This window comes from Oncorhynchus keta, unplaced genomic scaffold (assembly GCF_023373465.1).
Source record: "Oncorhynchus keta strain PuntledgeMale-10-30-2019 unplaced genomic scaffold, Oket_V2 Un_scaffold_6334_pilon_pilon, whole genome shotgun sequence".
Taxonomy (NCBI): domain Eukaryota; kingdom Metazoa; phylum Chordata; class Actinopteri; order Salmoniformes; family Salmonidae; genus Oncorhynchus; species Oncorhynchus keta.
Window position 1 is genome coordinate 1 of NW_026290980.1, and position 12383 is coordinate 12383.

The window sequence follows — 12383 nt, forward strand, 5'->3', positions numbered from 1 at the left end:
GCGCTGAGGGCCTGTCCACTCCAGCGGGAGGCGCTAGAGCCTGTCCACTCAGCAGGTGGCGCTAGAGGCCTGTCCACTCCAGCAGGAGGCGCTAGAGGCCTGTCCACTCCAGCGGGAGGCGCTAGAGGCCTGTCCACTCCAGCAGAAGGCGCTAGAGGCCTGTCCACTCCAGCGGGAGGCGCTAGAGGCCTGTCCACTCCAGCGGGAGGCGCTAGAGGCCTGTCCACTCCAGCGGGAGGAGCCAGAGGCCTGTCCACTCCAGCGGGAGGTCCACTCCAGCGGGAGGCCAGAGGCCTGTCCACTCCAGCGGGAGGCAGAGGCCTGTCCACTCCAGCGGGGGCGCTAGAGGCCTGTCCACTCCAGCGGGAGGCGCTAGAGGCCTGTCCACTCCAGCGGGCGCGCTAGAGGCCTGTCCACTCCAGCGGGGCGGCGCCAGAGGCCTGTCCACTCCAGCGGGCGGCGCTAGAGGCCTGTCCACTCCAGCGGGTGGAGCCAGAGGCCTGTCCACTCCAGCGGAAGGAGCTAGAGGCCTGTCCACTCCAGCGGGTGGCGCTAGAGGCCTGTCCACTCCAGCCGGGAGGCGCACAGAGGCCTGTCCACTCCAGCGGGAGGCGCTAGAGGCCTGTCCACTCCAGCGGGCGGCGCTAGAGGCCTGTCCACTCAGCGGGAGGCGCTAGAGGCCTGTCCACTCCAGCGGGAGGCGCTAGAGGCCTGTCCACTCCAGCGGGCGGCGCCAGAGGCCTGTCCACTCCAGCGGGAGGCGCTAGAGGCCTGTCCACTCCAGCGGGAGGCGCTAGAGGCCTGTCAACTCCAGCGGGGAGCGCTAGAGGCCTGTCCACTCCAGCGGGAGGCGCTAGAGGCCTGTCCACTCCAGCGGGAGGCGCTAGAGGCCTGTCAACTCCAGCGGGCGGCGCTAGAGAGCCTGTCCACTCCAGCGGGAGGCGCTAGAGGCCTGTCCACTCCAGCGGGAGGCGCCAGAGGCCTGTCACTCCAGCGGGAGGCGCAGAGGCCTGTCCACTCCAGCCAGCGGGAGGCGCTAGAGGCCTGTCCACTCCAGCGGGAGGCGCTAGAGGCCTGTCCACTCCAGCGGGAGCGCTAGAGGCCTGTCCACTCCAGCGGGAGGCGCTAGAGGCCTGTCCACTCCAGCGGGAGGCGCTAGAGGCCTGTCCACTCCAGTGGGAGCGCTAGAGGCCTGTCCACTCCAGCGGGAGGCGCTAGAGGCCTGTCCACTCCAGCGGGGGCGCTAGAGGCCTGTCCACTCCAGCAGGCGGCGCTAGAGGCCTGTCCACTCCAGCGGGCGGCGCTAGAGGCCTGTCCACTCCAGCGGGCGGCGCTAGAGGCCTGTCCACTCCAGCGGGTGGCGCTAGAGGCCTGTCCACTCCAGCAGGGTGGCGCTAGAGGCCTGTCCACTCCAGCAGAAGGCGCTAGAGGCCTGTCCACTCCAGCGGGAGGCGCTAGAGGCCTGTCCACTCCAGCGAGGCCTGTCCACTCCAGCGGGAGGCGCTAGAGGCCTGTCCACTCCAGCGGGAGGCGCTAGAGGCCTGTCCACTCCAGCGGGAGGCGCTAGAGGCCTGTCCACTCCAGCGGGAGGCGCTAGAGGCCTGTCCACTCCAGCGGGAGGCGCTAGAGGCCTGTCCACTCCCGGGCGGCACTAGAGGCCTGTCCACTCCAGCGGGAGGCGCTAGAGGCCTGTCCACTCCAGCGGGCGGCGCTAGAGGCCTGTCCACTCCAGCGGGGGCGCTAGAGGCCTGTCCACTCCAGCGGGAGGCGCTAGAGGCCTGTCCACTCCAGCGGGGGCGCTAGAGGCCTGTCACTCCAGCGGGCGGCGCTAGAGGCCTGTCCACTCCAGCGGGCGGCGCTAGAGGCCTGTCACTCCAGCGGGCGGCGCTAGAGGCCTGTCCACTCCAGCGGGCGGCGCTAGAGGCCTGTCCACTCCAGCGGGAGGCGCTAGAGGCCTGTCCACTCCAGCAGGCGGCGCTAGAGGCCTGTCCACTCCAGCGGGAGGCGCTAGAGGCCTGTCCACTCCAGCGGGAGGCGCTAGAGGCCTGTCCACTCCAGCGGGAGGCGCTAGAGGCCTGTCAACTCCAGCAGAAGGCGGCGTCAACTAGAGGCCTGTCACTCCAGCAGAAGGCGCTAGAGGCCTGTCCACTCCAGCAGAAGGCGCTAGAGGCCTGTCAACTCCAGCAGAAGGCGCTAGAGGCCTGTCCACTCCAGCAGGTGGCGCTAGAGGCCTGTCCACTCCAGCAGAAGGCGCTAGAGGCCTGTCCACTCCAGCAGGTGGCGCTAGAGGCCTGTCCACTCCAGCGGGAGGCGCTAGAGGCCTGTCCACTCCAGCGGGTGGAGCTAGAGGCCTGTCCACTCCAGCGGGTGGAGCTAGAGGCCTGTCCACTCCAGCGGGAGGAGCTAGAGGCCTGTCCACTCCAGCGGGAGGCGCTAGAGGCCTGTCCACTCCAGCGGGAGGCGCTAGAGGCCTGTCCACTCCAGCGGGAGGCGCAGAGGCCTGTCCACTCCAGCGGGAGGCGCTAGAGGCCTGTCCACTCCAGCGGGAGGCGCTAGAGGCCTGTCCACTCCAGCGGGAGGCGCTAGAGGCCTGTCCACTCCAGCGGGAGGCGCTAGAGGCCTGTCCACTCCAGCGGGTGGCGCTAGAGGCCTGTCCACTCCAGCGGGAGGCGCTAGAGGCCTGTCACTCCAGCGGGAGGCGCTAGAGGCCTGTCCACTCCAGCGGGTGGAGCTAGAGGCCTGTCCACTCCAGCGGGAGCGCTAGAGGCCTGTCAACTCCAGCAGCGCTAGGAGCCTGTCCACTCCAGCGCTAGAGGCCTGTCCACTCCAGCAGGGTGGAGCTAGAGGCCTGTCCACTCCAGCGGGGAGGCGCTAGAGGCCTGTCAACTCCAGCAGAAGGCGCTAGAGGCCTGTCCACTCCAGCGGGTGGAGCTAGAGGCCTGTCCACTCCAGCGGGAGGAGCTAGAGGCCTGTCCACTCCAGCGGGAGGCGCTAGAGGCCTGTCCACTCCAGCGGGAGGCGCTAGAGGCCTGTCCACTCCAGCAGAAGGCGCTAGAGGCCTGTCCACTCCAGCGGGCGGCGCTAGAGGCCTGTCCACTCCAGCGGGAGGCGCTAGAGGCCTGTCCACTCCAGCGGGTGGCGCTAGAGGCCTGTCCACTCCAGCGGGAGGCGCTAGAGGCCTGTCCACTCCAGCGGGAGGCGCTAGAGGCCTGTCCACTCCAGCGGGAGGCGCTAGAGGCCTGTCCACTCCAGCGGAGAGCGCTAGAGGCCTGTCCACTCCAGCGGGAGGCGCTAGAGGCCTGTCCACTCCAGCAGCAGGGTCCACTCCAGCGGGAGGCGCTAGAGGCCTGTCCACTCCAGCGGGAGGCGCTAGAGGCCTGTCCACTCCAGCAGGGAGGCGCTAGAGGCCTGTCCACTCCAGCAGGGAGGCGCTAGAGGCCTGTCCACTCCAGCGGGCGGCGCTAGAGGCCTGTCCACTCCAGCGGGCGGCGCTAGAGGCCTGTCCACTCCAGCAGGGCGGCGCTAGAGGCCTGTCCACTCCAGCAGGGAGGCGCTAGAGGCCTGTCCACTCCAGCAGGGAGGCGCTAGAGGCCTGTCCACTCCAGCGGGAGGCGCTAGAGGCCTGTCCACTCCAGCGGGGGAGCGCTAGAGGCCTGTCCACTCCAGCGGGAGGCGCTAGAGGCCTGTCCACTCCAGCGGGAGGCGCCAGAGGCCTGTCCACTCCAGCGGGAGGCGCTAGAGGCCTGTCCACTCCAGCGGGAGCGCTAGAGGCCTGTCCACCCAGCGGGAGGCGCTAGAGGCCTGTCCACTCCAGCGGGAGGCGCTAGAGGCCTGTCCACTCCAGCGGGAGGCGCTAGAGGCCTGTCCACTCCAGCGGGAGGAGCTAGAGGCCTGTCCACTCCAGCGGGAGGCGCTAGAGGCCTGTCCACTCCAGCGGGGACTCCCAGCGGGAGGCGCTAGAGGCCTGTCCACTCCAGCGGGTGGCGCGAGAGGCCTACCCATTTTCAGTTTGTCTACCGCCAATAAACATATAGAAGAAAGTGGTCTACTTTAAAATATAGATTTCCCTCAGTGGCGCTGCCCATGATGTCACAGAAGCCATCGATAGCAAAGCGAGGAAGTCTCTTTCCAACTCTCTAACCGGCGCCTGTGACAGCAATGTTGTCTCGGCCAGCGCTGTGCTGTGAAGAAGGTCAACTGTCCTGCGTTTGAATGGTGACCTCTCCCCGTGATGTGTGGTGACTGATTAAACAGACGATAAGCGACGGGGAAGGGTCATCACTGTCTGGTTCAGCGTGAGCGTCACTTCCCCTCTGCTCGGTTCCATTGAAATAGCTTCTATGCTTCCTTCAGTCATTATTTCCGTGAATCGTTCAGGATTCTGTGACGTAAAGACAGCGTGCCTTTTGATTATGAGCTATATTGAGCCAGAGAGGGTTTCTAGGAAAGCGTTAAGGTCTTACTGTCCAAAGCACCATGTTGTCTAGAGACAGGGACTTTATTGTTAATATAATATTGTGGTGGAGTAACATTGATGACGACAACAGTGAACAAGGTGAGGAGAGTAAGTAAGTGCACATACCTTTTGGATTCCAGCTGCTCCTTCAATTTATTGTACATTTCTAGGACTGCAAAAAGGAACAATAAGAGGGGAGAGTTAGATTTTAGAACAGAAAGAAGAGGTAGCTTTTAGAACAGAAAGAAGAGGTAGCTTTTAGAACAGAAAGAAGAGAGGTAGCTTTTAGAACAGAAAGAAGAGGTTTTAGAACAGAAAGAAGAGTTAGCTTTAGAACAGAAAGAAGAGAGGTAGCTTTTAGAACAGAAAGAAGAGGTAGCTTTTAGAACAGAAAGAAGAGGTAGCTTTTAGAACAGAAAGAAGAGGTAGCTTTTAGAACAGAAAGAAGAGAGGTAGCTTTTAGAACAGAAAGAAGAGAGGTAGCTTTTAGAACAGAAAGAAGAGGTAGCTTTTAGAACAGAAAGAAGAGGTAGCTTTTAGAACAGAAAGAAGAGGTAGCTTTTAGAACAGAAAGAAGAGGTTGTTTTTAATCAGAAAGAAGAGGTTACTTTTAGAACAGAAAGAAGAGGTAGCTTTTAAAACAGAAGAACAGAGGGGAGAGGTAGCTTTAGAACAGAAAGAAGGGGTAGCTTTTAGAACAGAAAGAAGAGTTAGCTTTTAGAACAGAAAGAAGAGAGGTAGCTTTTAGAACAGAAAGAAGAGGTAGCTTTTAGAACAGAAAGAAGAGGTAGCTTTTAGAACAGAAAGAAGAGGTTGTTTTTAATCAGAAAGAAGAGGTAGCTTTTAGAACAGAAAGAAGAGGTAGTTTTTTAAGAGTAGCTTTTAGAACAGAAAGAAGAGGTAGCTTTTAGAACAGAAAGAAGAGGTAGCTTTAGAACAGAAAGAAGAGGTAGCTTTTAGAACAGAAAGAAGAGGTAGCTTTTAGAACAGAAAGAAGAGGTAGCTTTTAGAACAGAAAGAAGAGGTAGCTTTTAGAACAGAAAGAAGAGGTAGCTTTAGAACAGAAAGAAGAGGTTTTAGAACAGAAAGAAGAGGTCGTTTTAATCAGAAAGAAGAGTTACTTTTAGAACAGAAAGAAGAGGTAGCTTTTAAAACAGAAGAACAGAGGGGAGAGGTAGCTTTTAGAACAGAAAAAGGGGTAGCTTTTAGAACAGAAAGAAGAGGTAGCTTTTAGAACAGAAAGAAGAGGTAGCTTTTAGAACAGAAAGAAGAGGTAGCTTTTTGAAACAGAAAGAAGAGGTAGCTTTAGAACAGAAAGAAGAGTTTTAGAACAGAAAGAAGAGGTAGCTTTTAGAACAGAAAGAAGAGGTAGCTTTTAGAACAGAAAGAAGAGGTAGCTTTTAGAACAGAAAGAAGAGGTAGCTTTTAGAACAGAAAGAAGAGAGGTAGCTTTTAGAACAGAAAGAAGAGTAGCTTTAGAACAGAAAGAAGAGAGGTTTTAGAACAGAAAGAAGAGGTAGCTTTTAGAACAGAAAGAAGAGGTAGCTTTAAGAACAGAAAGAAGAGGTAGCTTTTAGAACAGAAAGAGAGAGGTAGCTTTAGAACAGAAAGAAGAGGTAGTTTTAGAACAGAAAGAAGAGGTAGCTTTTAGAACAGAAAGAAGAGGTAGCTTTTAGAACAGAAAGAAGAGGTAGCTTTTAGAACAGAAAGAAGAGGTAGCTTTTAGAACAGAAAGAAGAAAGAAGGTAGCTTTTAGAACAGAAAGAAGAGGTAGCTTTAGAACAGAAAGAAGAGGGTAGCAGAAAGAAGATGTAGATTTTAGAACAGAAAGAAGGGGTAGCTTTAAGAACAGAAACAAGAGGTAGCTTTAAGAACAGAAAGAAGGGGTACTTTAAGAACAGAAAGAAGGGGTAGCTTTTAGAACAGAAAGAAGAGGTAGCTTTAAGAACAGAAAGAAGGTGTAGCTTTTACAACATAAAGAAGGGGTAGCTTTTAGAACAGAAAGAAGAGGTAGCTTTTAGAACAGAAAGAAGAGGTAGCTTTAAGAATAGAAAGAAGAGGTAGCTTTAAGAACAGAAAGGTGTAGCTTTAAGAACAGAAAGAAGGGGTAGCTTTTAGAACAGAAAGAACAGAGGAGAGAGGTAGCTTTAAGAATAGAAAGAAGAGGTATCTTTTAGAACAGAAAGGTGTAGCTTTAAGAACAGAAAGAAGGGGTAGCTTTTAGAACAGAAAGAAGGGGTGGCTTTAAGAACAGAAAGAAGAGGTAGCTTTTAGAACAGAAAGAAGAGAGGTAGCTTTAAGAACAGAGGGGAGAGGTAGCTTTCAGAACAGAAAGAAGGGGTGGCTTTTAGAACAGAAAGATGGGGTAGCTGTTAGAACAGAAAGAAGAGGTAGCTTTTAGAACAGAAAGAAGAGAGGTAGCTTTAAGAACAGAGGGGAGAGGTAGCGTTTAGAACAGAAAGAAGAGAGGTAGCTTTTAGAACAGAAAGAGAGGTAGCTTTAAGAACAGAAAGAAGAGGAGCTTTAAGAACAGAGGGGAGAGAGGTAGAACAGAAAGAAAGAAAGAGAGGTAGCTTTAAGAACAGAAAGAAGAGAGGTTTAGAACAGAAAGAAGGGGTGGCTTTAGAACAGAAAGAAGGGGTAGCTTTTAGAACAGAAAGAAGAGAGGTAGCTTTAAGAACAGAGGGGAGAGGTAGCTTTCAGAACAGAAAGAAGAGAGGTAGCTTTTAGAACAGAAAGAAGAGAGGTAGCTTTTAGAACAGAAAGAAGGGGTAGCTTTTAGAACAGAAGAAGAGAGGTAGCTTTAAGAAGAGAGGGGAGAGGTAGCTTTCAGAACAGAAAGAAGAGAGGGAGAGGTAGCTTTTAGAACAGAAAGAAGAGAGGGAGAGGTAGCTTTCAGAACACACAGTGTTTATAGATGTTATGTTATATCTCACCAGGTATACACAGCTGTAGTCTCTCCACAGTGGTAGTCATGTTCCTCTGCTGTATCCGACAGCGAATCACCTCCTCCGTTTGGGCTGTCACCTTTACATAAGAGAGGTCAAAAGAGTTAAGACCTCCCCAATTACGGAGAGAGGTCAGTCAGAGGTGCTTCCTGTCTCCATCTGTCCTCTAACTGACCACAGGCAACACTGACACGGGGCACGAAGAGTCTCACCTCTCTGCCGGCGTCTTGCAGTCTTCTGTTCGTGTCGGTAACCTGGCCCTTAAAATAAAAAGATCACTACTGTCAGACAACTTCCTGTCGTAGCTGCTCACCTTGTAATCAGATCAGCCTCCACGAGGGCACAGGGACAAAGGCAAATTCTGATTCAATCTGCAACGGGGAACTTGGAAGTGTTGGTCGGCATGGAGGCTGTTATGCGGCGTAATAGATTATGACAGTCCCCCCAACAACAGATTCTGTCAACTTGTCAATTATACATTGAGGATGTTTAAACTCTACTTGTCTCTACAGGTCTTTGTCAAACAATTAAATTCAATGACCCAATTGACCAGTGGGCCCTTTCCTGATAACCTCAATGAGCTCCATGTGCCATTCATCGTCTACAGTGAAAGAGCTCACTGCATTTGTCTGGTCATTAAACATTGGGTTTCAGAGCTGAATACACAGAACAGTCACTGGTTGGTTGATTCACAGAGTGGAGGGATCCGGAGAGAACTCAGGCTGAGTTAGGAGGGAGGTGGGCAGCTGCAGGGGGACAGTAGGGACAGAACGACCACACAGGGAGGTTCCCACATTGCGTCTCATTAGCTCATGGTAATAAGGAAGCCTTTTATTCTGGGGTTAATTAAAAAGTCTCATTAATCTGTGGGAGAAAAATGGCCAGTGAGCTTGTTGATCTGCTGCAGTACCCGCTGCCCTGTTATCTGAACATGCTTCATATTACTGGCTAATGATTGGTCCAGTTACAACCTTGGGTCGACCAATCAGACCATCTACTCATCTAAAGACCACTTTCAGCTGGGGAAAGAGAGTTAAAGAGAGCTGGCCTCGGTGCAGCTGGGCTGAGGGAACCTAGACCGGCTCAGTCCTGGGGGAGGCATCGTTAGGTCAACCTAGACCGGCTCAGTCCTGAGGGAACCTAGAACGGCTCAGTCCTGGGGGAACCTAGACCGGCTCAGTCCTGGGGGAACCTAGACCGGCTCAGTCCTGGGGGAACCTAGACCGGCTCAGTCCTGGGGGAACCTAGACCGGCTCAGTCCTGGGGGAACCTGGACCGGCTCAGTCCTGGGGGAACCTGGACCGGCTCAGTCCTGGGGGAACCTGGACCGGCTCAGTCCTGGGGGAACCTGGACCGGCTCAGTCCTGGGGGAACCTGGACCGGCTCAGTCCTGGGGGAACCTGGACCGGCTCAGTCCTGGGTAGATCCACTACTATCCCTGGTTGAACATAGAGGTAGACTAGATAGATCCACTGATATCCCTGGTTCAACATAGAGGTAGACTAGATAGATCTACTACTATCCCTGGTTGACCATATAGGTAGACTAGGTAGATCCACTACTATCCCTGGTTGAACATAGAGGTAGACTAGATAGATCCACTACTATCCCTGGTTCAACATAGAGGTAGACTAGATAGATCCACTACTATCCCTGGTTCAACATAGAGGTAGACTAGATAGATCCAACACTATCCCTGGTTCAACATAGAGGTAGACTAGATAGATCTACTACTATCCCTGGTTGAACATAGAGGTAGAGTAGATAGATCCACTGATATCCCTGGTTGAACATAGAGGTAGACTAGATAGATCCAACACTATCCCTGGTTGAACATAGAGGTAGACTAGATAGATCCACTGATATCCCTGGTTGAACATAGAGGTAGACTAGATAGATCCACTGATATCCCTGGTTGAACATAGAGGTAGACTAGATAGATCCACTACTATCCCTGGTTGAACATAGAGGTAGACTAGATAGATCTACTACTATCCCTGGTTCAACATAGAGGTAGACTATATAGATCCACTGATATCCCTGGTTGAACATAGAGGTAGACTAGATAGATCCAACACTATCCCTGGTTGAACATAGAGGTAGAGTAGATAGATCCACTGATATCCCTGGTTGAACATAGAGGTAGACTAGATAGATCCAACACTATCCCTGGTTGAACATAGAGGTAGACTAGATAGATCCACTGATATCCCTGGTTGAACATAGAGGTAGACTAGATAGATCCAACACTATCCCTGGTTGAACATAGAGGTAGACTAGATAGATCCACTGATATCCCTGGTTGAACATAGAGGTAGACTAGATAGATCTACTACTATCCCTGGTTCAACATAGAGGTAGACTATATAGATCCAACACTATCACTGGTTGAACATAGAGGTAGACTAGATAGATCCACTACTATCCCTGGTTCAACATAGAGGTAGACTAGATAGATCCAACACTATCCCTGGTTCAACATAGAGGTAGACTAGATAGATCCACTACTATCCCTGGTTGAACATAGAGGTAGAATAGATAGATCCATAGTTTCCATTTCTTTAGCTCTCTTTTTACGCTACTGCTACTCTCTGTTTATCATATATGCATAGTCACTTTAACCATATCTACATGCTGACTAACAGGTGTCTGTATATAGCCTCTCTACTGCTACTCCATGTTCATCATATATGCATAGTCACTTTAACCATATCTACATACTGACTAACAGGTGTCTGTATATAGCCTCTCTACTGCTACTCTCTGTTTATCATATATGCATAGTCACTTTAACCATATCTACATGCTGACTAACAGGTGTCTGTATATAGCCTCTCTACTGCTACTCTCTGTTTATCATATATGCATAGTCACTTTAACCATATCTACATACTGACTAACAGGTGTCTGTATATAGCCTCTCTACTGCTACTCTCTGTTTATCATATATGCATAGTCACTTTAACCATATCTACATGCTGACTAACAGGTGTCTGTATATAGCCTCTCTACTGCTACTCTCTGTTTATCATATATGCATAGTCACTTTAACCATATCTACATACTGACTAACAGGTGTCTGTATATAGCCTCTCTACTGCTACTCTCTGTTTATCATATATGCATAGTCACTTTAACCATATCTACATACTGACTAACAGGTGTCTGTATATAGCCTCTCTACTGCTACTCTCTGTTTATCATATATGCATAGTCACTTTAACCATATCTACATGCTGACTAACTGGTGTCTGTTTATAGCCTCACTACTGCTACTCTCTGTTTATCATATATGCATAGTCACTTTAACCATATCTACATACTACCTCAATCAGCCTGACTAACAGGCGTCTGTATATAGCCTCTCTACTGCTACTCTCTGTTTATCATATATGCATAGTCACTTTAACCATATCTACATGCTGACTAACAGGTGTCTGTATATAGCCTCTCTACTGCTACTCCATGTTCATCATATATGCATAGTCACTTTAACCATATCTACATGCTGACTAACAGGTGTCTGTATATAGCCTCACTACTGCTACTCTATGTTTATCATATATGCATAGTCACTTTAACCATATCTACATGCTGACTAACAGGTGTCTGTATATAGCTCTCTACTGCTACTCTCTGTTTATCATATATGCATAGTCACTTTAACCATATCTACATGCTGACTAACTGGTGTCTGTATATAGCCTCACTACTGCTACTCTCTGTTTATCATATATGCATAGTCACTTTAACCATATCTACATACTGACTAACAGGTGTCTGTATATAGCCTCTCTACTGCTACTCTCTGTTTATCATATATGCATAGTCACTTTAACCATATCTACATGCTGACTAACTGGTGTCTGTTTATAGCCTCACTACTGCTACTCTCTGTTTATCATATATGCATAGTCACTTTAACCATATCTACATGCTGACTAACAGGTGTCTGTATATAGCCTCTCTACTGCTACTCCATGTTCATCATATATGCATAGTCACTTTAACCATATCTACATGCTGACTAACTGGTGTCTGTTTATAGCCTCGCTACTCTTATTTCAAATGTATTTTTACTGTTGTTTTATTTCTTTACTTACCCACACACACACACACACACACACACACACACACACACACACACACACACACACACACACCTTATTTTCACACTGTTGGTTTGAGCCTATAAGTCAGCATTTCACTACACCTGTTATATATTGGCAGCATGTGACTAATACACTCTGATTTGATTGGGTCTCCTGTCTCACCATCAGTTTCTCTGCGTCGGCACGGACTTTGAGCAGCTCGGTGATGGCATCCACAAACCCCTGGTGGTGGAAGTTACACATCTTCTCTATCTCTCTGTCATGGTTACGGATCCTGACCTCAAGCTTCTCCATAAACCTCTTGTGGGCATTAGGCTGGTCATCGTACACAGACCTGAAACAGACAAGGTCAGGGAACAGGAGAGTTAGATCTGAAACAGACAAGGTCAGGGAACAGGAGAGTTAGATCTGAAACAGACAAGGTCAGGGAACAGGAGAGTTACAAGGTCAGGGAACAGGAGAGTTAGACCTGAAACAGACAAGGTCAGGGAACAGGAGAGTTACAAGGTCAGGGAACAGGAGAGTTAGATCTGAAACACACAAGGTCAGGGAACAGGAGAGTCACAAGGTCAGGGAACAGGAGAGTTAGATCTGAAACAGACAAGATCAGGGAACAGGAGAGTTAGATCTGAAACAGACAAGGTCAGGGAACAGGAGAGTTACAAGGTCAGGAGAGTTACAGGGTCAGGGAACAGGAGAGTCACAAGGTCAGGGAACAGGAGAGTCACAAGGTCAGGGAACAGGAGAGTTAGATCTGAAACAGACAAGGTCAGGGAACAGGAGAGTTAGATCTGAAACAGACAAGGTCAGGGAACAGGAGAGTCACAAGGTCAGGGAACAGGAGAGTTACAAGGTCAGGGAACAGGA

General features: G+C 50.8%; 1 protein-coding gene across 1 annotated transcript in view; it reads right to left on the minus strand.

Moving 5' to 3' along the window:
- Window positions 1-4582: 4582 nt before the first annotated feature.
- The window catches only part of LOC127929293 (exocyst complex component 6-like), a gene marked incomplete at its 3' end in the record, with an annotated part of 56690 nt that continues 48889 nt past the window's right edge, over window positions 4583-12383 (minus strand). The window contains exons 2-5 of the mRNA XM_052517277.1: window positions 11679-11850; window positions 7617-7664; window positions 7393-7483; window positions 4583-4628 (exon numbers count right to left, since the gene is read on the minus strand). Of these exons, the coding sequence (XP_052373237.1) occupies window positions 4583-4628; window positions 7393-7483; window positions 7617-7664; window positions 11679-11850 (357 nt within the window). The remainder of the gene's footprint in view (window positions 4629-7392; window positions 7484-7616; window positions 7665-11678; window positions 11851-12383) is intronic.